The sequence below is a fragment of the Oncorhynchus kisutch genome, linkage group LG14 (genome assembly GCF_002021735.2).
Source record: "Oncorhynchus kisutch isolate 150728-3 linkage group LG14, Okis_V2, whole genome shotgun sequence".
NCBI lineage: Eukaryota > Metazoa > Chordata > Actinopteri > Salmoniformes > Salmonidae > Oncorhynchus > Oncorhynchus kisutch.
The window spans coordinates 28,680,248-28,708,024 of record NC_034187.2 but is presented as its reverse complement, the minus strand read 5'-3'; the positions used below and the strand labels follow the sequence as shown (position 1 = coordinate 28,708,024).

The 27,777-nt window shown below is 41.7% G+C and overlaps 1 protein-coding gene across 1 annotated transcript in view; it reads right to left on the bottom strand.

Moving 5' to 3' along the window:
- LOC109904036 (zinc finger protein DPF3-like) overlaps positions 1-27,777 on the bottom strand; it is a 46,894-nt gene that overhangs the window by 18,029 nt on the left and 1,088 nt on the right. Inside the window, exons 2-3 of the mRNA XM_020501104.2 lie at positions 1,794-1,954; positions 1,367-1,474 (exon numbers count right to left, since the gene is read on the bottom strand). Coding sequence (XP_020356693.1) covers positions 1,367-1,474; positions 1,794-1,954 — 269 coding nt within the window. The remainder of the gene's footprint in view (positions 1-1,366; positions 1,475-1,793; positions 1,955-27,777) is intronic.

The following is a 27,777-nucleotide window of genomic DNA, read 5'->3' as shown; positions in this document are numbered from 1 at the left end:
TGGCGCATGCAAACAGGGACGACCTGCCCTTCTTTTTTTACACTCAATGCTAATGCAAAGCTGTAACTGTCAATAAATATTGGTACATTTGTTATTTGGGTGAACTGTCCCTTTAATGTAAATGTTCCATAGAGTTCTCTTCTTGTATTGTGATAGAGGTCAAAACAGAGTGTGGATGAGAGGGGGAAAAAAAACATTGGCTGGTAATCAGTCTAGCCTGGAGATCACTCAGACTTTCTTCATTGAAGGGTATTTCATTCAGCAGTAGTCTCATGATGTTAAGAGGACAGACTTCAAAGCCTCAACTTAAGCTTTTTAATCATACCTTCAGACACTCATGTCACCATGTGAAATCACCTAGCAGTCTCACTCCCTGAGCTGAATGCTAACATGCAGCAGTTGATGAGTGGTGAGGATCTAAGTAGGTAGAAGAGGGAGGCAGGCAGGGGTATGCACTAACTACCATATGCTAGCAACTCTCAGGGCTCATCCACACCGAAGCCCCTAACCATTGTGTCTGCACATGTTGACTTTCAACTCTCAGCGACTAGACAGCCCCTCCCCCCTGGGAGCTGCAGGCTAAAAATAGAGCAGGCAGCCTGCAGCAGGGAGCCGATTCTGCATGCAGCCCAAGTTTCCCTCTATCACCGCCAGTCAGACAGCAAGCAGCACTAACTCTGGCTGGCTGCAGCGATAGCTACCTCTGCCCAGCTACAGGAGAAGGCACTCTCCCAGTGGAATCTGGAGAAACCAGGCAGAGCCAGCTAGTGCCCCACTACTGGGCACAGATCACATTCACTGGTATGTTACACAGTGTAGGGCAGAGTGACTTAATGTGTGTTACACAGTGTTACTGTTAGAGCAGGATGTCTTAGTGACAGGTAGAGAAGAGCAAAGTGAGGCTCAGTGAAAACATTACAATAGGAAGTGTGAGTGTAGGGCAGAGTGACTTAATGTGTGGGAGTGTAGGAATGAATGGGTAAAAATAAATAGAAGTGGGTGATAGAGTGAGCGGGTTTGTGAGAAAATGTTCAGGAACTTATGAGTAGCGACAAACTCCGTTTTTCGTAATACATTTATTAAATGCAGTCTCGTGATTCCTGTCCTCCCAGCTGAGCAGGCAAAAATGTGATTACATGTTCTAGTTCTCACAAAAAAAGTTCTCGCTCACTGAACAGAGCACTTCATTTGATAAAAAGTGACTAGCAGGCTGTTTGCTTTCCACACTGAAATTGAATGATGTGCTTTCAGTTAAATGATTCCAGATCATAAATAATAACAAGATAATAGAATGGGAGATGAAACACACTGGACTGACTGGTGATGAGACACAGCAGAGAGTTGCAGGAGAGGGGATTTCTATTACCTATCTGGAGGCCACAGAGGCGCAGCGGAGGGTCCATGGAGGTGTGCAGCCGTCTCTTCTTCCTCCAGCAGCGGGCGGGGTATGTATACATCTGACCTGCAGCAACCCCTATAAAAACAGACAGGAACTGAAGAATTACACCTCACGGTTCTCACCCCCCCCCCCCCCCCCCAGCCTGATACATAATGTGTTGCTTAGTGACCCTAAAAGAGTGAACTCAATATTCTTATGCAGTTGTATATATGACGGGTTCTCACTGGAGGCAACATAAACACTATTGGATATCCTTATATAGACATGTTTGTAGCTGTAGTGGCCAGAGGGACATATTTAGATACAGATGACATTACACACTAAACCTCAACAAGTGAATGATCGTTTTAGTAAACCACAGAGCCAGCCATCATGCTTTTCTATCTCTACCCACCAGGGCTGCGGTGATGGCGCTCCATCCAGATGTAGCAGTTGTTCTGTGCCACGCCGGTCTGGGAGTCCAGGAAGGGCAGGCGCACGCTGCGCTCAGCACACAGGCGGGCATTGTAGCTGCGGCACTGCTCAATGGCATCCTTGTAGAACTGGTCACCCAACCTGCAGCAGGGAGACCATTCAGACCGGTCAACACCACTTGTGGTTGGCACTGACAGGCGCTGGTAAAGATACTGAAATAGGCCCAATGGCCAGACTAGCGGTTAACCAGACAATTCATTTTAGCCATTAATCACTGACCACCGTGGACCACTGGAAAAACACACACACACACACACACACACACACACAGAGAGTAGGGGAAGATAGAAGTTTCCATGTGACTGTCACAAATTCCACCATTGAGACTAGCGTACATAAACCTTACACATACAAACTATAAGATGGAGGAATGATGTGGATGGGCGCGGTCATTTGAATAGTAGACCATACTTTTCACACATGTAGCTTGTTATTGTCAGCCAATCAAAGCACCACTACTGTCAGAGGCTCCATGTGTAGCAAGTAAAGTGGGTGATTACTAGTCAATGGAAAATGGAATTACAATTATGGAATGAGAAGGAGAAAGCTACAATGATCAACCAACAGGTAGGCTTGCTGATTAATATGAATGGAGTTGTAGACAAGGACACGGGGAACAAATCAAAATATTAAATTAGCCTTGCTAGCTAGCAAGCAGGCTTACTAACTTAGCTGGCTAGTGTAGCTAGCTAGCGTCTTTACATCAATTAGATGCAGCCTAGACAGACACTACCTTATGAGATGATAGAAAAACTTGTTGGTGCGATAAATAACCTAACTTGTACAGGTCGGTTTGGCCACTTTCTCTAGCTCGCTCTCCCCCTCCATGCCGGACACACCGCTGCCTGCTCCTCGCGCACCCCTCCCACACCTGTCTGTACTGAAACATCAAGCAGTGCACAACCTCTACTGAGTCACAGGAGCAAGTCCCCATTGAAGTAAAAATCGAATATATATATAAAAAATATAAGAGGTGGCCCGATTATGATTTTTCAGCACCGATACAGATTTTTGGAGGACCAAAAAAGCCGATGCCAACTAATCAGCTGATTTCTTAAATTTATTTGTAATAATGACAATTACAACAATACTGAATGAACACTTTTTTTTTTTTTTTTTTTACCCCTTTCTCTCCCCAATTTCATAGTATCCAATTGTTTAGTAGCTACTATCTTGTCTCATCGCTACAACTCCTGAACAGGCGCGAGAGAGACGAAGGTTGAAAGTCATGCGTCCTCTGATACCCAACCAAGCCGCACAGGTTAAAACCTCTTGAGGATAGGGAGACGCTAGCGTCTCAACTGGCCAATCTTACATGTGTGATTTAATCTTAGGTTAACACAGCGTGCATTCAACCCGGAAGCCAGCCGCACCAATGTGTCGGAGGAAACACTGTGCACCTGGCAACCTTGGTTAGCATGCACTGCGCCCGGCCCACCACAGGAGTTGCTGGTGCGCGATGAGACAAGGATATCCCTACCGGCCAAACCCTCCCTAACATGGACGACGTTAAGCCAATTGTGCGACGCCCCACGGTCGCGACAGAGCCTGGGCGCAAACCCAGAGTCTCTGGTGGCACAGCTAGCGCTGCAGTACAGCGCCCTTAACCACTGCGCCACCCGGGAGGCAATGAACACTTATTTTAACTTAATATAATACATCAATAAAATCAATTTAGCATCAAGTAAATAATGAAACATGTTCAATTTGGTTTAAATAATGCAAAAACAAAGTGTTGGAGAAGTAAAAGTGCAATATGTGCTATGTAAGAAAGCTAACGTTTAAGTTCCTTGCTCAGAACATGAGAACATATGAAAGCTGGTGGTTCCTTTTAACATGAGTCTTCAATATTCCCAGGTAAGAAGTTTTAGGTTGTAGTTATAGGAATTATAGGACTTTCTCTCTATACGATTTGTATTTCATATACCTTTGACTATTGGATGTTCTTATAGGCACTTTAGTATTGCCAGTGTAACAGTATGCCTTCCATCCCTCTCCTCACTCCTCCCTGGGCTCAAACCAGCAACACAACGGCAGTCTCCTTGTGGAGTGCAACGAGAGAGAGGCAGGTCGTTATTGCGTTGGACTAGTTAACTAAGGTTGCAAGATTGGATCCCCCGAGCTGACAAGGTGAAAATCTGTCATTCTGCCCCTGAACGAGGCAGTTAACCCACCGTTCCTAGGCCGTCATTGAAAATAAGAATGTGTTCTTAACTGACTTGCCTAGTGAAATAAAAAAGGTATAAAAATAAATAAATAATTTTGCACGCCCAATTTTTCAGTTTTTGATTTGTTAAAAAAGTTTGAAATATCCAATAAATGTCGTTCCACTTCATGATTGTGTCCCACTTGTTGTTGATTCTTCACAAAAAAACACAGTTTTATATCTTTATGTTTGAAGCCTGAAATGTGGCAAAAGGTCGCAAAGTTCAAGGGGGCCGAATACTTTCGCAAGGCACTGTATATACAATTACTCTGTCGTCACAGAAAATTATCACAGTGGCATGCCATTAATTTTCTAATAAAAGCTGAGTGGTGTGGTATTGTCCAGACAAAGATTTTTAGTGTAGCAATATTAAGTTGTATGAAATTAAATCAGATGTGAAAAATAGGCTATGCAAAAATGTGGGCACCCTTGTCATTCTGTTGATTTGAATACCTATAACTACTTAGCACTGATTAATTGGAACACACAATTGGTTTGGTGAGCTCATTAAGCCTTGACTTCATAGACAAGTGCATCCAATCATGAAAAAAAGGTATTTAAGGTGGCCAATTGCAAGTTGTTGTTCTCTTTGACTCTCATCTGAAGAGTGGCAACATGGGGGCCTCAAAACAACTCTCAAACGACCTGAAAACAAAGATTGTTCAACATTATGGGTTAGAGGAAGGCTAAAAAAAGCTATCACAGAGAATTAAGCTGTCAGTGTCCACTGTGAGGAACATAGTGAGGAAATGGAAGACCACAGACACAGTTCTTGTTAAGGCCAGAAGTGGCAGGCCAAGTAAAATATCGTAGAGGCAAAGGCGAAGGATGGTGAGAACGGTCACAAACAGCCCACAGACCACCTCCAACATCATCTTGCTGCAGATGGTGTCACTGCATCGTTCAACAATTCAGCGCACTTTGCACAAGGAGAAGCTGTATGGGAGAGTGATGCGGAAGAAGCCTTTTCTACACACACGCCACAAACAGTCGCTTGAGGTATGCAAACACACATTTGGACAAGCCAGCTTCATTTTGGAATAAGGTGCTGTGGACTGATGAAACAAAGATTAAGTTATTTGATCATAACAAGGGACGTTATGCATAGCAGCAAAAGAACACAGCGTTCCAAGAAAAACACTTGCTACCCACAGTAAAATTGAGTGGGGGCTCCATCATGCTGTGGGGCTGTGTGGCCAGTGCCGGTACTGGGAATCTTGTTAAAGTTGAGGGTCGCATGGATTCCACTCAATATCAGCAGATTCTTGGGAATAATGTTGAAGAATCAGTCACAAAGTTGAAGTTACGCCGGGGCTGGATATTTCAACAAGACAACGACCCAAAACACGGCTCAAAATCTACCTGGGCATTTACGCAGAGGATCAAGTACAATGTTCTGGAATGGCCATCCCAGTCCCCAGACCTGAATGACATTGAGAATCTGTGGGATGATTTGAAGTGGGCTATCCATGCTTTGTAAGGACGAATGGTCCAAAATACCTTCATCCAGAATCCAGACACTCAGAGGCTATGGGAAGCATCTAGATGCTGTTATTTTAGCAAAAGGAGGCTCTACTAAATATTGATGTGATTTTTCTATTGGGTTGCCCAAATTTATGCACCCGTCTAATTTTGTTTTGATGCACATTCTGTTAATCCAATTAACCTCATTTCACTACTGAAATATTACTGTGTCCATCAGTTATTTGATAGATCAAAATGAAATTGCTGATCCAAACACCCAATTATTTATAAATGGAAATCATGGAAATTGTCAGGGGTTCCCAAACTTTTTCATACTACTGTCCGGATATCTCCCCAAAAAATGATATTAGAATAGTGAAAATAATTTCAAATGCCCATCCCTAATGCATAGGGCTTTGACGGTCATGGAATTTGGGATGACCGTAATTGGCCAGTCAAATTACTGCAGTCTCCATAATAACCGTTTGAATAGCATAAATGTTTTTTAAACATTTTTCCTCTGCATGTGCTACAATAGATTATATTTCTGTGTTCTGCTGCTGCACCTTACTTGCACCTTGGTGTGCTCATTTGCTGCAACACCTTGCTTGTGTCAGCAAGGAGCAACAAGCAAGTTTCATCACATTGTTAAGAGTCCATGTTACCAAATAACAGACTCAACCGATGGAATGCCCAGCCATCCCCGTGTCTTCAGTCAGCTGTTCGTATACGTAATTGTGCCAGCCCTAGATGTGCATAAAAGGTTCTGATCAGACAGATTATAAACCATGTTAACCAGTGTTTTCCACTAGTGCCGGCAGTCGGCAAAACAAACGATTACAGACCCATTTTCAGCCGGGTACATTTCCCACTTAAAATAACTAGGCTACTAGTCAGAAAAAGTCTGCCGAGCCCGCTCCTGCTAGAACGAACAATGTGCATCTTCTGGGGATCTATTTATAGGACAACCACCTGTCAGTCAAAGTGAGCGATGACAGGAAAACATTGCTGGTTTGACAGTCTGCTGTCTGTCCCGCCTCTCAGTACCTGGGTGTGTGCGTGGTGGTTGCAGTCCAAAAATTTTACAAGGAGGGAAAGCGCATAATGTCGTAACGAAGACTCAAAATCCACTTAGCCTATTGTTTTCTGGCACATTCATTTTCTTTTGCGTGCAGGGTCAGACATTAATGATGGCCCGTTGGTCCTGGGCCAGTAAAAAAAAAGTGTTGGGCCATTGGATCTCATCAGTCACTGGCTCAAAAGGGCCAGCAACATTTTGGCTCTTTGCTGCATTCCAGTTCAACATTTACCTGCTTTATCGCAATCAACCACTGAAGACTGTATGCGAAAATGTATTGAGCAATATGATTAGCCGTTCATTCAAGCACCATCACGCTCGAGTCCCAACTTCGAGCGGTACATGAGTTGATGCCTTCACCAAGCACACGCAAGGCAAGGTAAACCTTAAACAGAGTAGGGTTGTTCCCGAAAAAAATAAAAATATTGGTCGACCAAATGTCTTTTTTTGACCAATTGATTGGTTGAAATGTTTTAACATGTATTTTTCCATAGATATTTTATTTTACCTTTATTTAACTAGGCAAGTCAGTTAAGAAAAAATTATTGTTTTCAATGACGGCCTAGGAACAGCGTTCAGGGACAGAATGACAGATTTGTACCTTGTCAGCTCAGGGATTTGAACTTGCAACCTTTTGGTTACTAGCTCAACGCTCTAACCACTAGGCTACACTGCCGTCCCATAAATATATAGACACACCCCATGTGCTTGAATAAAATCCAGTATACGCACCGAGCTAGTCTGATGCTTTAAGCTCACTGTTCGATTAAATAAGTAAGACACAAATGAGACAAACTAAAAATGACAGGGAGTGCCTGTGTGACTGGCGCCCGTTGTCTCGCTCTCCTCCCTGCTGCAGTGAACAGGCACTACAGCAAGTGTTTATCGCACTGTCCACCCTGACGCTGCAACATAATTACAACAATTTTTTTTGCATGAAAAGTTCTGTTACCAAAATACCTAGTTTCTTTAAGAAAAACATTCCCTATTCCCTCAACCCTTGCGTTACGTGATACAGTGCACTCGGAAAGTATTCAGACCCTTTCCCTTTTTCCAAATGTTGCTATGTTACAGCCTTATTCTAAAATGTATTTAATCTAGGTTTTCCCTCAATCTACACACAATAGCCCAAAATCAGTGGTGAAAACAGGTTTTTAGAATAAATAAAAAATCCGAAATACCTTATTTACATAAGTATTCAGACTCTTTGCTATGAGACTAGAAACTGAGCTCAGGTGCATCCTGTTTCCATTGATCATCCTTGAGATGTTTCTACAACTTGATGGGAGTCCACCGGTGGTAAATTAAATTGTTTAGATAGGATTTGGAAAGGCACATGCCTGTCTATATAAGGTCCCACAGTTGACCGTGCATGTCAGAGCAAAAACCAAGCCATGAGGTCAAAGGAATTGTCCGTAGAATTCCAAGACAGGATTATGTCAAGGCACAGATCTAGTGATGGGTACCAAAAAATGTCTGTAGCATTGAAGGTCCCCAAGAACACAGCGACCTCCATCATTCTTAAAATGGAAGAAGTTTGGAACCACCAAGAGTCTTCCTAGAGCTGGCCACCCGGGCAACCTGAGCAATAGGGGGGAGAAGAGCCTGGGTCAGCAAGGTGACCAAGAACCGGATGGCCACTCTGACAGAGCTCCAGAGTTCCACTATAGAGATGGGAAAACCTTCCAGAAGGACAACCATATCTGCAGTACTCCACCAATCAGGCCTTTAGGTTGGAGTGGCCAGACAGAAGCCACTCCACAGTAGAAAAGGTGCACAACAGCCCACTTGGAGTTTGCCAAAAGGCACCTAAAGGACTATCAAACCATGAGAAACAAGATTCTCTGGTCTGATGAAACCAAGATTGAACTCCTTGGCATGAATGCCAAGCGTCAGGACTGGAGCAAACAAAGCTTGGACCCAATCGAACATCTCTGGAGAGACCCGAATATAGCTGTGCAGCGATGCTCCCCATCCAACCTGACATAGCTTGAGAGGACCTGCAGAGAAGAATGGGAGAAACTCCCCAAATACAGTTGTGCCAAGCTTGCAGTGTCATACCCAAACAGACTCGAGGCTGTAATCACTGCCAAAGGTGTTTCAACAAAGTACTGAGTAAAGGGTATGAATACTTATGTAAATGCTATATTTCCATTTTCTGTAATTAATTTGCGAATATTTCTAAAAACCTGTTTTTGCTTTGTCATTATGGGGTATCGTGTGTAGGTTGATGAGGGGGAAAATACTATTTAATCCATTTTAGAATAATGCTGTAACGTAACAAAAATGTGGAAAACTGAAGGGGTCTGAATACTTTCCCGAATGCACTGCATACACTATTTTCAGTGTTGACAATGGAGTAGTAAAACAGCTGCTTTCTGTGTATAGCTGACAAAATGCTTCTTAAAAAGTAAGCTCCAAGCCTGTGTTAGTCAGCAGACACTTACAGGATTCATTAAAGGCTTAGGGTTTTCTTTAAGGTATGTTTATTCTGTGTTTTATATCATATTGTACCACAGCTGATGAAAGTAATACAAACCAGGTTTCCATCCAACCTTTTTATGCAAGTAAAGTACATCGGAGAAAAATAATGTCATGAGGCCTGACGGAAATAGAACATTATTTGGTTCACTTTCAGAATGTCGACATAAAATACACTAGACAACGTGGTGATATCTTGATGTCTGTAAAATGAATTAGGCTACAAATATTGATATAATAACCATCATATCAAAGTTAACTTGGTGTCACGCGATGATGTTGTGTGGTCCTCCCACTACGACTCATCGGGAAAGCATGCAGTTTATTAGGCTACAAATGAAATAAATTAACTTCACAGGGTAGTGAAAGTACAAGGTGATGAGTTTGATGCTCCTCTCCAATAAATATTGAGGGCCTTATTCTGGTGACATGAGAGTCGATACTTGGCTGCCGTTTGAAAAATAATCTTGCTCTTTTGTCCATAATAATAATAATCTCATCATGTAGATAGCGCTATTGGCTAAAGCGCACGCGCCAATACCAGAGTTGGCAAACTGCCTATATAAACACATTTTTTGTTGTTGTCAGAAAACCATCAGTAGAATTCCAAATTGTGATGGAAACTTATTTAAGTTGTATTTTGTATTCGGTACGTTTGTGTACTACGTCATCAAGCACAGCCTTTATCTACAGTGAGGCAATTTGCTGGGAACATCTCTGGTGGAAAAACACGCATATTGTTTTAAAGCATATTTTAGAATATTCGCATGAAAATCTGTTGCCAATTGGATGGAAACCTAGCCTTACACTAAAACATTTGATTAGTGCCATTTCCTTAGTTGTTTGTTGAAAATACAATCAGAATGTAACAAAGGCCACCAAAATAGAGCTTGTTCTGCAAAAAAAATGGGTGGAGCCTGGTTGGCTACTTTTTCTATTTGACTGGCTACTCCATGTGCTTGAGGAAAACATTACAGGGTTGGTATCGGCTACATTCTGGAAGCATAATTCCACCTCTTCACCCTCTCTCCTGATCCGTCTGGATACAATCAGGGATGGAGGATTAAGGGCTGTCCCCTAGCAACCGGCAGAAATGCAAATGATGATTACAGTCAACCGTTAATCACCAGGGTCAATCAAAGAATCAAACAAACACTATTCTCAGGATCTTTACTCACTGATTGGAGTGGCTCTACCATGGACAAACAATGTGACTAAGCTGAATATTGTCGTCCGTGTGATGCTTACATTGCTCTTTGCAGAGACCGAAGTGACTTTCATATAGTCTAGCGTCATGACCTTTGGGCTGCTGGGACGGTCACATGACATTCTACAGAGTAGTGAGGTTTGGTTTCTATTTAGGGCACTGAATCAATGAAGGGGATGATTGGGTTAGGCTAGGGCATCACAATAGGAATGTGTTCAGACAGTACTATCATCATCAATGACCCTGGAGTTTGAGACGCTTTTATCAATGCCGGTGATAGTTTGGCAGCCGCTTAGGGTATCAATGGTTAATATTTGCTGTGAAAGGAAGAGATTTCACATTCAAACCTTCAGTCTCTGCCACATGCCTCATATGGTAATTATCCTGCTTAATTAATTGAAGCAGAGCCTCTAGCACACAGACAGGTTTGATTATATCAAATGAGGAGGAATATTGAATCTAAGACAAAAGACAGCAACATTTGCCTCTGCAAAGTTCTAACTAGTTGGGCCTGCCACTGGCAGACAGCTTCTTGAACATGGCAACACATATAGCTGTAATTAATTTTCACCACATGTTCTCAATTACAATACCCACAGGCAGCCATTTTGATAAGACAAACACTTAATGGAGGCGCTTTAGTTGCAGCTCTCCCAGTTTTGATCAGAGAAGAGACCTGCTTAGGCCGAGCAAAAAAGCCTAAATCTGCCTTCTCTCCTTCTTGTCCTACGACCCTATCCTCTTTCTCCCTAATTCCCTGATTAGACAGCTTCCAGCAAATAAACAGACATGTTTGGAATGTTGTCCCTCACAAAAAGGAAGGCTCCGCAGTTTGAGAAAGCCACAGTGTTTGAGGATTCTGGGAAAGAGCCTGCGTGTGTGGTTGTGAAGAGTAAACAGTCCCAGGTACACAAGGCAAGGAGAGCGCATGAGAGAGCGAGAAAGAGAGAATGAAGCTTAAATGCTAGCCTAACCATCAGATAGGATGGCATCTTGGAAAAAATCATCATGTTATAAACTAACAAAGTCAGTGAGTAGTGATTGGCATTATTAATGTTATTCTAGGCCTTGTGGAAATGTCAGAGCAGTGAGCTCACACGTGCATTCAAAGGTTATAAAACTGGCCTCAAATTTTATTAGTCATATGCTTCATATACATGTGTAGACTAACAGTGAAATGTTTACTTAGGGGCCCTTCCCAATAATGCAGTGAAAGAAAAGAGAAATAGAAAAGTAATATTACACAATAATAAAAGTAATAAATAGACCATCAGTAATGATAAATTGTCTATATACACAATGGGTATCAGTACCGAGTAGTGTTGTCAGAAAACCAGAATTTTGACTTCGATACTGATACCAGGTTAAGTATCATGATTCTCGATACCATCACAATACTCAATACCAAAATGATACCACTGCAAAAAAGAAGGCATATTAACCAAAGTCACAAAATGGCACTTGATCCAGACAGATAGTCAGCTACTGCTCTGTTCAAAAGTTGGGCATTTTATGAGTTCAATATCATTATCCTCAGATGGGGCCACAGTGTCTCCTGACCCCTCCTGTCTCAGCCTCCAGTATTTATGCTGCAGTAGTTTGTGTCGGGGGGCTAGGGTCAGTTTGTTATATCTGGAGTACTTCTCCTGTCCTATTCGGTGTCCTGTGTGAATTTAAGTGTGCTCTCTCTAATTCTCTCTTTCTCTCTCTCAGAGGACCTGAGCCCTAGGACCATGCCTCAGGACTACCTGACATGATGACTCCTTGCTGTCCCCAGTCCACCTGGCCGTGCTGCTGCTCCAGTTTCAACTGTTCTGCCTTATTATTATTGGACCATGCTGGTCATTTATGAACATTTGAACATCTTGGCCATGTTCTGTTATAATCTCCACCCGGCAGAGCCAGAAGAGGACTGGCCACCCCTCATAGCCTGGTTCCTCTCTAGGTTTCTTCCTAGGTTTTGGCCTTTCTAGGGAGTTTTTCCTAACCACCGTGCTTCTACACCTGCATTGCTTGCTGTTTGGGGTTTTAGGCTGGGTTTCTGTACAGCACTTTGTGACATCAGCTGATGTAAGAAGGGCTATATAAATACATTTGATTTGATTATATATATATATATATTTTTTACATCAACATTTTTCAGAGACAGCCAGGTATGCATTAATTAATGATTTATACGATTTTATTTTTATCAATCTAACGACAGAACGGTAATAATTGATTTGAATGGTAAATCTCTATTGATAAACTGGATAAATCAAGATGTAGCCTAGGCCTATTCATGCATAGACTTATAGACCTTGTTTTTCTGATTTAATTGGGATACAGATGACAAACTTCTACATATGCACAATTGAGAGAATCCTGTCGGGCTATATCGCCGCCTGGTACGGCAACCGTGCCACCCGCAAATGCAGAGCTCTCCAGAGGGTGGTGCAGTCTGCCTAACGCATCACCGGGGGCAAACTACCTGCCTTCCGGGACACATACAGCACCCGATGTCACAGGAAGGCCAAAAAGTTCAAAGGACAACATCCACCCAAGCCACTGTCTGTTCACCCCGCTATCATCCAGAAGGCGAGGTCAGTACATGAGCATCAAAGCTGGGACCGAGCGACTGAAAAACAGCTTCGATCAAGGCCATCAGACTTAAATAGCCATCACTAGCACATTAGAGGCTGCTGCCCTATATACATAGACTTGAAATCACTGGCCACTTTAATGATGGAACACTAGTCACTAGTAATGTTAACATATTTTGCATTAATCACCTCATATGTATTTACTGTATTCTATTGTACTGCATCTTAGTCTATGCCGATCTGACATTGCTCGTCCAAATATCTACGAAACTGTTCAATAGTTTGCGGTCACTTAGAAATGTCCTTGTTTTTTAAAGAATAGCAAAAAAAATTGTCCATTAAAATAACATCAAAATGATCAGAAATACAGCGTAGACAGAGGTCAACCGATTAATCGGAATGGCCGATTGGGGCCGATTTCAAGCTTTTATAACAATTGTTAATCTGCATATTTGGATGCCGATAATGTTCGATTACATTTCACTCCACGGGGAGACTGCGTGGCAGGCTGATGGTTGATGATATTACTAGTTTATCTAGCTTGTCCTGCGTTGCATATAATCAATGCAGTGCCTGTTAATTTATCATCGAATCACAGCATACTTCGCCAAACGGGTGATGATTTAACAAGCGCATTCGCGAAAAAAGCACTGTCGTTGCATCAATGTGTACCTAAACACAAACATCAATGCCTTTCTTAAAATCAATACAAAAGTTAAAAATTAACCCTGCATATTTAGTTAATATTGCCTGCTAACATGAATTTCTTTAAACTAGGGAAATTGTGTCACTTCTCTTGCGTTCTGCGCCTGGCTTGAACTGTGTGAAGACCATATCTTCCTAACAAAGACCATAATTAATTTGCCAGAATATTACATAATTATGACATAACATTGAAGGTTGTGCAATGTAACAACAATATTTAGACTTAGGGTTGCCGCACGTTGGATAAAATATGGAACGGTTCCGTATTTCACTGAAAGAATAAACATGTTTTTTTTTAAATGATAGTTTCCGGAACTGACCATATTAATGGGGCGGCAGGGTAGCCTAGTGGTTAGAGCATTGGATTAGTAACCGAAAGGTTGCAAGTTCATATCCCTGAGCTGACAAGGTACAAATCTGTCGTTCTGCCCCTGAACAGGCAGTTAACCCACTGTTCCTAGGCCGTCATTGAAAATAAGAATCTGTTCTTAACTGACTTGCCTGGTTAAATAAAGGTTAAAAAAAAATAAAAAAAAATAAAAAAAATGACCTAAGGCTAGTATTTCTGTGTGTTATTATATTATAATCAAGTCTATGATTTGATAGAGCAGTCTGACCCCCCTTGGGTTATGCAGTGGCGGAGATCTTTGTGGGCTATACTCGGCCTCGTCTCAGGATGGTAAGTTGGTGGTTGAAGTTATCAATGATCGGCTATGAAAAGCCAACTGACATTTACTCCTGAGGTACTGACCTGTTGCACCATCGACAACTACTGTGATTTTTATTATTTGACCATGCTGGTCATTTATGAACATTTTAACATCTTGGCCATGTTCTGTTATAATCTCCACCCGGCACAGCTAGAGGGGGCCACACCTCATAACCTAGAGAGGAACCAGGCTTCTTCATAGGTTTTGGCCTGTCTAGGGAGTCTTTCCTAGCCACCTGCATTGCTTGCTGTTTGGGGTTTTAGGCTGGGTTTCTGTACAGCACTTTGAGATATCAGCTGATGTAAGAAGGGCTATGTAAATAAATTTGATAGGCAGCAGCAGGCTCGTAAGCATTCATTCAAACAGCACTTTCCTGCGTTAGCCAGCAGCTCTTCGGGGTGCATCAAGCATTGCGCTGTTTATGACTTCAAGCCTATCAACTGCAGAGATTAGGCTGGCAATACTAAAGTGCCTATAAGAACATCCAATAGTCAAAGGTATATGAAATACAAATGATAGAGAAAAATAGTCCTATATTAACTACAACCTAAAACTTCTTAACTGGGAATATTGAAGACTCATGTTAAAAGGAACCACCAGCTTTCATATGTTCTCATGTTTTGAGCAAGGAACTTAAACGTTAGCTTTTTTACATGGCACATATTGCACTTTTACTTTCTTCTCCAACACTGTTTTTGCATTATTTAAACGAAATTGAACATGTTTCATTATTTATTTGAGACTACATTAATTTTATTTATGTATTACATTAAGTTGAAATAAGTGTTAATTCAGTATTGTTGTAATTGCCTTCATTACAAATATATAAAAAATAATAATATATATTTTTTTAAATAAAATCGAACGATTAATCGGTATCGGCTTTTTGTTTGGTTCTTCAAGAATCGGTATCGGATTTGAAAAAAAATCATAAAATCGGTCAACCTCTAGTAGATATTGTTAATATTGTAAATGACTTTTGTAGCTGGAAATGGCAGATTTTTTATGGAATATCTACATAGGCGCACAGAGGCCCATTATCAGCAACCATCACTCCTGTGTTCCAATGACACGTTGTGTTAGCTCATCCAAGTTGATCATTTTAAAAAGGCTAATTGATCATTAGAAAACCCTTTTGCAATTATGTTAGCACAGCTGAAAACTGTTGTTCTGATTAAAGAAGAAATAAAACTGGCCTTCTTTAGACTAGTTGAGTATCTGGAGCATCAGCATTTGTGGGTTTGATTACAGACTCAAAATGGCCAGAAACAAAAGGACTTTCTTCTGAAACTTGACAGTATATTCTTGTTCTGAGAAATGAAGCCTATTCCATGCGAGAAATTGCCAAGAAACTGAAGATCCCGTACAATGCTGTGCACTACTCCCTTCACGGAACACCGCAAACTGGCTCTAACCAGAGTAGAAAGAGGAGCGGGAGGCGCCGGTGCACAACAGAGCAAGAGGACAAGTACATTAGTGTCTAGTTTGAGAAACAGGCGCCTCACAAGTCCTCCACTGGCAGCTTCATTAAATAGTACCCGCAAAACACCAGTCTCAACGTCAACAGTGAAGAGGCGACTCCGGGATGCTGGCCTTAACAATTTCAACATTTCTAAATGCTTTATCACATTATTTAAGTGTGTTAACTTCTGTGCGGCATGAGTGGGGAGCTGACGTGATGCAGCCCAGACTCCCAGTGCAGGCTAAGAGGAGCAGGCATGGTGCTTTTTTGCTATAAGGGGGACATCAGCAGCACTGATAGTTGATCTATGAGACGTATTTGACAGAAGTACTAAAAGTCAAAAAATTCTTCATGTTCTAGTATCTATTAGATTTAAATAACTATTTAGCCATCTTATGACTTGGGGGTAGAAGCTGTTCAGGGTCCTGTTGGTTCCAGACCTGGTGCATTGGTAATGCTTGCTGTGCAGTAGTAGAGAGAACAGTCAGACTTGGGTGGCTAGAGGCTTTGACAATTTTAGGGTCTTCCTCTGACACCGCCTGGTATAGAGGTCCTGGATGGCAGGGAGCTCAACCCCAGTGATCTACTGAGTCGTACGCACAACCCTATGTAGCGCCTTGCGGTCGGATGACAAGCAGTTGCCATACCAAGCGACGATGCAGCCAGTCAAGATGCTCTCAATGGTGCAGCTGTATAACTTTGAGGATCTGAGGGCCCGTCCCATACCAAATCTTGTCAGCCTCCTGAAGGGGAAGAGGCGTGGTCATGCTCTCTTTATGACTGTGTTGGTGTGTGTGGACCATGATAGATCCTTAGTGATGTGGACACAGGAACTTGAAGCTCTAAATCCGCTCCACTACAGCCCCATTGATCTGAATGGGGGTGTACTCGACCTTCCTTTCCTGTAGTCTAAAATCATCTTCTTTGTTTTGCTGACATTGAGTGAGAGGTTGTTGTCCTGGCACCACACTACCAGGTCTTTGACCTCCTCCCTATGGGCTGTCTGATAGTCATCAGTGATCAGTGTCGTCACCAAAAGTAATGATGGTATTGGAGTCGTGCGCGGCCATGCAGTCGTGGGAGAACAGGGAGTACAGGAGGAGACTAAGCACGCACCCCTGAGGGGTCCCCGTGTTGAGGGTCAGTGTGGTGGATGTGTTGATGTCTACCCTCAACACCTGGGGGCAGCCCATCAGGAAGTCCAGGATCCAGTTGCAGAGGGAGGTGTTTAATCCCAGGGTTCTTAGCTTAGTGATGAGCTTGGATTCTCACTTAAGTGTTCCTCTTGTCCAGGTAGGAAAGGGCATAGAGATTGCGTCACCTGTGGATCTGTTGGGGCGGTATGTGAATTGGAGTGGGTCCAGGGTGTCTGGGATGATGGTGTTGATGTGAGCCATGACCAGCCTTTCAAGACATTTCTAGGCTACAGATGTGAGTGCTACGGGGCGAGTCATTTAGACAGCCTACCTCTGCGTTCATGGGCACAGGCACTATGGTGGTCTGCTTGAAACATGTAGTAATTACAGACTGGGTCCAGGAGAGATTGAAAATGTCAGTCTAGACAGTTGCCAGCTGTTCAGCAGGTGCTCTAAGTACTCTTCCTGGTAATTAGTCTGGCCCTGTGGCTTTGTGAATGCTAACCTGTTTAAAAGGTCTTACTCACATCGGCTACGGAGAACATGAACAGACAGTCCTACGGAACAGCTGGTGTTCTCATGCATGGCTCAATGTTGCTTGCCTCAAAGCCAGAATAGAAGGCATTTAGCTCATCTGGTAGGCTCACAGCTGGGTTTTCATTTGAAATCAGTTGTAGAGGATGGTCGAATTAACACATCCACAATAAGAATACACATGGACCTCTTCACTGGCCAGAGAACAAAGGAAGAGGGGAAGCACTCCCAGCAGTCATCTTTCCCTTCTTCTGCTCATCTTACAACTCTAGTCTACATCAAAGCTCCTCCCATCAGCAACAAGGGTACTCAGACTGCCAGAGACATGGACACAGCTAAGTTCTGACGAAGAGTGACGATGACAAAGACTCAGCCAAAGAACTTCTCCATTGGAGAACAACGGATGAAAAATACACTGCATGAAAAAGTGCAACAAACAATTATTTCCTCAAGCATTATTTCCTCACTGCATAAACAGACTGAAAATAACATGGCTAAATGTGTTGAGATGTGTGTAATGAGATTTTTTAAAAGTGAATGTGTGTGCTTTTCTGACAATTAACAGCTATATTACCCTTACACCCAAACAGTATACTGTTTGATATCTGTGCGATCAGTCTTCAAACAGGCAGTGGAAGACAGTGTACAAAATATCCTCCATTTACAGTTGAAGTCAGAAGTTCATACACCTTAGCCAAACACATTTAAAAACTCAGTTTTCACAATTTAATCCTCGTAAAAAATGTCGTGTCTTATTTTAAGAATAAAAAATGGCAGAATAATGAGAGAGAGAATGATTTATTTCAGCTTTTATTTCTTTCATCACATTTCCAGTGGGTCAGAAGTTTACATACATTCAATAAGTATTTGGTAGCATTGCCTTTAAATTGTTTAACTTGGGTCAAATGTTTTGGGTAGCCTTCCACAATAAGTTGGGTGAATTTTGGCCCATGAATTTTGGCTCCTGACAGAGCTGTTGTAACTGAGTCAGGTGTGTAGGCACCTTGCTCGCACACGCATTTTCAGTTCTGCCGACAAATGTTCTATAGGATTGAGGTCAGGGCTTTGTGATGGCCACTCCAATACCTTGACTCTGTTGTCCTTAAGCCATTTTGCCACAACTTTGGAAGTATGCTTGGGGTCCATTTGGAAGACCCATTTGCAACCGAGCATACCGTCCTGACTGATGTCTTGAGATGTTGCTTCAATATATCCACACAATTTTTCATCCTCATGATGCCATCTATTTTGTGAAGGGCACCAGCCCCTCCTACAGCAAAGCACCCCCTCAACATGGTGCTGCCACTCCCGTGCTTCACGGTTGGGATGGTGTTCTTCGGCTTGCAAGCCTCCCCCTTTTTCCTCCAAAACACAACGATGGTCATTATGGCCAAACAGTTATTTTTTTGTTTCATCAGACCAGAAGACATTTCTCCAAAAAATGCGATCTTTGTCCCCATGTGCAGTTGCAAAACGTAGTCTGGCTTTTTTATGGCGGTTTTGGAGCAATTGCTTCTTCATTGTTGAGCGGCCTTTCAGGTTGTGTCGATATAGGACTTGTTTTACTGTGAATATAGATACTTCTGTTCCGGTTTCCTCCAGCATCTTCACAAGGTCCTTGCTGTTGTTCTGAGATTGATTTGCGCTTTTCGCAACAAAGTACGTTCATCTCTAGGAGACAGAACGCGTCTCCTTCCTGAGCGGTATGACGGCTGCGTGGTCCCATGGTGTTCATACTTGCGTACTATTGTTTGTACAGATGAACGTGGTTCTGTCAGGCGTTTGGAAATTGCTCCCAAGGATGAAGCAGACATGTGGAGGTCTACAATTGTTTTTCTGAGGTCTTAGCTGATTTCATTTGACTTTCCCATGATGTCAAGCAAAGAGGCAGTGAGTTTGAAGGTAGGCCTTGAAATGCATCCAAAGGTACACCTCCAATTGACTCAAATGTCAATTAGCCTATCAGAAGCTTCTAAAGTCATGACATCATTAAAGAATTTTCCAAGCAGTTTAAACGGCACAGTCAACTTTGTGTATGTAAACTTCTGACACACTGGAATTGTGATAGTGAATTATAAGTGAAATAATCTGTCTGTAAACAATTGTTGGAAATGTACTTGTGTCTTGCACAAAGTAGATGTCCTAACCAACTTGCCAAAACTATAGTTTGTTACCAAGAAATTTGTGGAGTGGTTGAAAAACGAGTTTTAATGACTCCAACCTAAGTGTATGTAAACTTCCGACTTCAACTGTATGTGAACAATTGATTAACACATGACCTGGAATAAGTCACAGAACAATGCAGGTAATGAATGGGGGTGGACCATCAACCCGATTCCTTTTTCTACGTATTCCCTAAGGTGTCTACAGCATTTTAATGTAGTTTCATGCCTTTATGTTGAAGAATGAGCGTAAACGACTACATTGCATAAGTGGCCAGCTGAGGGCTCAGAGTGATTCTTGCGTAAAAGACAGAGGTAGTCATTTTTCCTCTCGCTCCTACTGAAAAGCCAATTGTCCCAGTTGATATATTATCGAATAGATATTTGAAAAACACCTTGAGGATTGATTATAAAAAACGTTTGCCATGTTTCTGTCGATATTATGGATATAATATGGAATTTATTTCGCCGTTGTCGTGACCGCTATTTCCGGTGGATTTCTCAACATAACGTGACCAACAAAGAGGTATTTTGGGTATAAAAATAATCTTTATGGAACAAAAGGAACATTTGCTGTCTAACTGGGAGTCTCGTCAGTGAAAACATCCGAAGATCAAAGGCAAACGGTTAATTTGATTGCTTTTCTGATTTTCGTGACCAAGCTTCCTGCTGCTAGCTGGACATAATGCTATGCTAGGCTATCGATAAACTTACACAAACGTTTGTCTTGCTTTGGCTGTAAAGCATTTCCAAATCTGAGATGACAGGGTGATTAACAAAGGGCTAAGCTGTGTTTAACTATATTTCACTTGTGATTTCTTGAATATTAATATTTTCTAGAAATATCTTTTACCGTTGCGCTATGCTAATTAGTGTAGTTTATGACAATTCTCCCGGATGGGTAGTTCCAAGAGCTTAAGAGTATCCAGATCAATCTTGCCAATATTTTCTCCGATTTGAATGCGAGCGTGAAACCTGTTACTTTTATGATTAATATCTATACTTATCCTATAATCCCTGCCTAGTTTCATTCTGAAAGATCAAAAATAATTGTTAGTGATTTATTCTCTAGCCCATCATATTAGTACATAATTTTGCCACCACAATCTTGATTATTCATTCATCCTGTACATTCATCCCTCTAGTGGTGTGGGGGCTGTGCTTTGGCAAAGTGGGTGGGGTTATATCCTTCCTGTTTGGCCCTGTCCGGGGGTGTCCTCGGATGGGGCCACAGTGTCTCCTGACCCCTGTCTCAGCCTCCAGTATTTATGCTGCAGTAGTTTATGTGTCGGGGGGCTAGGGTCAGTTTGTTATATCTGGAGTACTTCTCCTGTCCTATTCGGTGTCCTGTGTGAATTTAAGCGTGCTCTCTCCAATTCTCTCTTTCTCGGAGGACCTGAGCCCTAGGACCATGCCTCAGGACTACCTGACATGATGACTCCTTGCTGTCCCCAGTCCACCTGGCCGTGCTGCTGCTCCAGTTTCAACTGTTCTACCTGTGATTATTATTATTTGACCATCCTGGTCGTTTATGAACATTTGAACATCTTGGCCATGTTCTGTTATAATCTCCACCCGGCACAGCCAGAAGAGGACTGGTCACCCCACATAGCCTGGTTCCTCTCTAGGTTTCTACCTAGGTTTTGGCCTTTCTAGGGAGTTTTTCCTAGCCACCGTGCTTCTACACCTGCATTGCTTGCTGTTTGGGGTTTTAGGCTGGGTTTCTGTACAGCACTTTGAGATATCAGCTGATGTACGAAGGGCTATATAAATACATTTGATTTGATTTGATTGCTTTACCGTGGTTATTTCTAAATAAAATCTCCTATGTTTCTGTAAAATATCTCCAAGAATGCATTGCCTTAGTTACAATTATAACTATTTTATAATGTCTTGCTGACTTATAGCAAGTGGTACTGTTAATAATTTCACAGTAATAAGCGTACACACTACCTTAAGCCATGATAGTTTTCAAGCCCTGCCACATCCAACGAGCGTCAGAGTTAGAGTAGTAGGATTCGATCCTAGTCCAGGTCGTAGCAGGATTTCTTATAAGTGTTTGGACTACAGTCCTACTTCTTAAAAGCGGTAGCTCTTGTCTTTAGCTCAGTGCAGATGTAGCATGTAACCCATGGCTTCTGGTTGGGATATGTACTGGAGGTCGACCACTTAAAATCGTCTTGGCCAATTAATTAGGGATGATTTCAATTTCTCATAACAATCGGTGATCTGCATTTTTGGCCGCCGATTATATTGCATTCCACGAGGAAACTGCATGGCAGGCTGACCACCTGTTACATGAGTGCAGCAAGGAGCCAAGGTAAGTTGCTAGCTAGCATTAAACTTATCTTATAAAAAAAACAATCTTCACATAATCACTAGTTAACCTAGTAATATCATCAACCATGTGTAGTTAACTAGCTTGTCCTGCGTTGCATATAATCAATGTGGTGCGTGTTAATTTATCATCGAATCACAGCATAATTCGCCAAACGGGTGATGATTTAACAAAAGCCCATTCGCGAAAAAGTGCAATCGTTGCACGAATGTACCAAACCATAAACATCAATGCCTTTCTTAAAATCAAAACACAGAAGTATATTTTTTTAAACCTGCATATTTAGTTCAAAAGAAATTCATGTTAGCAGGCAATAAGCAGGAAATTGTGTCACTTCTCTTGGGTTCATTGCACGCAGAGTCAGGGTATATGCAACAGTTTGGGCCGTCTGGCTTGTTGCAAAATAATTTGCCAGAATTTTACGTAATTATGACATAACATTGAAGGCTGTGCAATGTAATAGCAATATTTAGACTTATGGATGCAACCCGTTAGATAAAATACGGAACGGTTCTGTATTTCACTGAAAGAATAAACATTTTGTTTTCGAGATGATAGTTTCCGGATTTGACCATATTAATGCCCTAAGGCTCGTATGTCTGTTATTATATTATAATTAAGTCTGTGATTTGATATTTGATAGAGCAGTCTGACTGAGCGGTGGTAGACAGCAGCAGGCTCGTAAGCATTCATTCAAACTTTACTCCGTTTGCCAGCAGCTCTTAGCATAACTTGATTCACAGCTCAGTTTATGACTTCAAGTCTATCAACTCCTGACATTAAGCTGGCAATCCTAAAGTGCCTATTTGAACATCCAATAGTCAAAGGTATATGAATTACAAATAGTAGAGAGAGAAAGTGTTGACGCATCATAATTCCTATAGTAACTACAACCTAAAACTTCTTAACTGGGAATATTGAAGAACTGGGAATATTTAACCACCAGCTTTCATATGTTCTGAGCAAAGAACTTAAACGTTACACGGCACATATTGCACTTATACTTTCTACTCCAACACTGTTTTTGCATTATTTAAACCAAACTGAGCATGTTTCATTATGTATTATATTAAGTTAAAATAAAAAAGTGTTCATTGTTCATTCAGTATTGTTGTAATTGTCATCATTACAAATATATATATAAAAATCAGCCGATTAATCGGTATCAGCTTTTTTTTTGGTCCTCCAATAAAATCGGTATTGAAAAATCTATTTAGGCATCTGTGAAATAACCAAAATATATCACAGTATTTAAACAAAAAAAATCCATAATAACAACAACTTACAGTATGATGGAATGATTAAGTTCTAAATTTGCGTCATGATTTGTGCAGGACCCTAGGGTAAAAACACATACATTCGAAGTGATTTCAATGGCTTTCTCTATTCTGATTGTTTTGTACTGTTCAATTCAACCCAAAATAATTTTCTGCATTTCCTGCACTCAATTGAGATCATTTCCACACTGCCACGTAGGGCTGCGCGATACAGGCAAACAATCTAGGCCATATTTTTAACCAAATGTTGCAATTGAGATTTGACTTGCAATTTAGAGCAAAACACTTGGGTGAACTGTTGGAATCATGGAAATATAATGATTATTCTAATTATATAGTTAGAATATAATAGTGGCCACTTTGAATAGTGTTTGACATTACAACAAATGAAAATTAGAAGACACTGTTGCACAAACAACATGCTGATTTAGGTCTACACCATCACTAGTATTAAAATCAGGCTGCATAGCTAATTATGTTTGCTCTGACTCAGCACATGTATTAGCTAGCTAGCCAGCCAGCTAACATTTAGTTTGGCCTAAATGTTTGAAGATGTAAGAAACACAAACTAAGTGTAATTATAGAACACTAGTGGATTTATATTAAGAAGCATAGTGAAAACAGTATTGTTGACATCAACATTGTTCCATCTGCTGCATTGACCATGCAGACTGAACGCAATTGTCTTGTGGTCAAGGAAAAACAAATGCGCTACTTGAGTGACAGGGGGCGGGGCTAGGTCTGTGTGGAAAGCCATGGAGAGAGATGACTCGGGTAGAGAAGTAAACCATAAAAATGGATGTTACACACGGTGTATCACATTTAACAAACCAAAGATTAAAATAGTAAAGTAAAAACCCAAACCGGTACGTGCATCAACACCGGTATATCGTAAAATACAGTATACCGCCCAGCCCTACATGATGTGCGTATGGTCACTGTGAGAATGGCATCGTCGATGCACTTATTAATGAAACCGGTGATGTGGTAAACTCCACAATGATGTCGGATGAATCCAGAAACATATTCCTGTGTAGCTTAGCATCCACTTCATCGAACCACTTCCGTATTGGTAATTCCTGTGAGTTTTTAAGCAGGAATCAGGAGGATAGAGTTATGGTCAGATTGGAGTGAGAGCTTTGTATGCGTTTCTGTCTGTGGAGTAAAGGTGATCTAGAGTTTTGTCTCCAACTTTGCACAGGTGACATGCTGGTAGAAATGAGATAAAATAGATTTTTTTCCCTGCATTAAAATCGCCGGCCACAACATTGGTCAAAGGCAAAATTATCCAAGATTAGACCAGAAATAGATCCCACTTGTGACCGATGTAAGCAGGCTCCTGCTACTTTACTGCCATGTTGTAGACATGCCCGAAATTGAAAGATTTCTGGATATCAATGAGACGTATTCTAAGATACTGGAGAGACCTATAAAACCTTCTGCCTGTATATAATTTTACAAGTGGCACCCCCTCTAAACAGTTATATACCAAACATGCTGTCATTTACTAGTCTTCTAGCTAGATGTCTTATACTATTTATGTGGAAGGATCAATCTCCAATGGATAAAGGAAGGCATGCAACATCTCAAACTAGAGAAAATGTGCTAGGGGTTCTGTAATTTCATTTTATAATATCTGGCTACCTTTCCTATCCTTTGTAGAAGACATGGAATCCAGCTAATTTCACAACTCCATAAACCAACACAAATTCAAATCACTATTTTGAACTCTTCTTTACTTTTTGTTTGATTATATTCTTAGTTTTTTTTGTTATTTGCTTATGGTACTCAAATTCTACATCATGCCTGCTTTATTTAAGGTGGAGCATGGGGGGTTAGTGTGGGTTTGATCAGGTAGGGGATGTGTGTGTGTTTTTCCTCTCTGTTCTGTCTGTACTAAGATTTTTTTTATATTAAAACTGGAAAAAAAATAAGAGCATGTTCTTGTTTGCTTATGGCCCTATACAGCCCTATACAGCCCTATACAGCCCTATACAGCCCTATACAGCCCTATACAGCCCTATACAGCCCTATACAGCCCTATACAGCCCTATACAGCCCTATACAGCCCTATACAGCCCTATACAGCCCTATACAGCCCTATACAGCCCTATACAGCCCTATACAGCCCTATACAGCCTCTGAGCAGCACAGTAAATTTTAACATTTCGTGGCACCTCAATCATGTTTCAAGATTGAAACTGCTGTTTCGCATACGTGTGTTGTACCTGTTAACAATACAATCATTAGGCTCCTACTTAAAAAGTGCTGGCCCTAAATAGGCCTAAAACTACCCCACAAATTAGAGTAGCCATTATCTTGTCATGTGAATCTGACTGCTGTACCTAGATCACTTCCGTCAAGCTTCATTGGAGGATAATGTGTCTGACAAAAAAAACAGCCATTGGATAGAAAAACAAGCAGCGAAAGGAATGTTGATAGCTCCCTCAGTTATGAGGTGTTAACTGTCTCAGAGCTTTCTGCCCTCTTTCATTCGAGTGCACTGCCCTCAGTGCCCTGAGCAGCAGGTGCGGTGGCCTAGGTGAGAGATCTCTCTAACACTCATAATGAGTGACGAGCATCAGCGTCTGAGAGCACAGGAGGTGAACGAGGCCCTGCTAACACTTACTCATGTCTTTGCTCTCCGTTTTTTTCCTCTTGCATGAGTTCTTTTTTTCAACTGTTCGTTTTTTAGGGCCTTTGTGACATTGAAGTGGTTGGAAGGTTGTTCCAACTGTAAAAAGACATACAACAGCTAACCATACAGACACTGTGTGCAACTGAGCTACAGTAAGGTAAGGCCTACCTCAAAAGATCACACACCATCTTACAGATGTGAGTGAGGGGAGAAACCAAAAGCAAATCTATTGGTTGTTGGGGCCTCCTCTATCAGTGTGCTCCTGTCAACGGTTTGGGGTGTCATATCTGTGCCCAGCCCTTAGTGTGAGCATTACATAAATGCACATTTTGCATAAAAGAGAATGACCTCTCAACCCAGTTTCCAGGAGGCCAGGCAAGCGATCTGCAGTAGCTTAAATCGGAACATAAATTCCATTGTCTTTTACACTACATCTGAGGAACCCCAATAGTTTTAGCTTAGGGCCTATGAGGGCTGGAGTTACAGTTAGCAGCAATCTTGTTGTCTTTACCTTGATACTCTACAGGCTGACAAAGGGCAATAAAATACACATTTTTCAGAATACAAATTTTCTTCAGATACTTCTGCATTTTGCGATTGGTTCAGGCAAATGTTGTCGCTCTTTGCAGGTGCATCTGAGCTTTACAGGAAGCCATAGCTGCAGCCCTGCAAGAGGGGAGGGTCTAGAGAGAGTGTGTTCGATAGGAAACACCGACTATAGCAAGAAAGCCATTTCACAGTCATCTTGAGAAAGAATACCAATAACACACATGGCCTGTGCACATACAGACTCAATATTTTGAGTTCCATTTTATCAGTAGCTTGAAGAGCCCCTTGTCCCTCATCACTCTCCATGCATAACACACAGTGTGGGAGGAGCAACACTTTGGCTACACCCACAATTGCCATATCCTTCTCTCTCCAACAAAGCCAAGACTCCTTCTCTATAACAAAGCCAAGTAGACTCCAATTCATTTGCCTCATCTCAAAGGAGAATACTCTTGATTTTTTTTAAAAGGTCAAACTGGTCCACATGAGCAACATCCAATTAGTGTCAAGTGTGACTAATTATAATCTGACAAATGTGTGAGATGAAGTCTGAAACCTGAAACAGTAGCTAATTATAGCAGATTGAAACACTTCATTAAGCACAGCTTACAGCGAGGAGACATTATACATGTTAGAACCTCTAGGAGATGAAGAAGCAGCCCATTCAGGCACAGTAGAATGATTAGGTTGATCTTGTTGGATACAAGGGTAAAGTGGTTTAAAGGAAATTAGTCCCACAAAATTGATAAAAATGGCAGTGTCTCAAACTAGGCTACTTTGTGCCAACTGGGAACCACCACAGCCATGAAATGAAACAAGACCATCCTTTATGCTTGTCAGTGGTAGAGCTCTTCAAGCTCGTTTATGTAGTCATAAGCGTAAAATAATGATGCATCTATATGTAAGTGGTGGGCGAGGAGCACGCTTCCCTAATCCTGTAGGGCCCGTGGGGGTGCCAGGGTACCTCTACAGAAGAGCAGATGGGTCTCCTGCCTTGCTGCCTGTGCCCAACACTTCCTCCTGGTCAGAGCATGTCCTGACAGATGGGCCCAGGATCATGGACCTGGCTAATCTGCACTACTCCTCCACTTAAAGGCACAGTCAAGTTACATCCCTCGTTCTTCACCTCCAGAAAGTCTCACCATCTCTAATGCACAGTCCAAAAGGTCTGGTTATACCTTAACTGTCCTACAAACAGTCTGTCAGTGCTCAAACATGGGTAGTAACAAATAAATGACTTACCAGTAGGCCTTGTTTGTCTTTCTCTGAGAAAATGTACATGAAGTGGCAATATCACTCAATACAAACTTGCCTAAAAACTTCTAAATTGGCAATCGTTTTTTTTCAACTTCTACAGCTAATATATATTATCTGA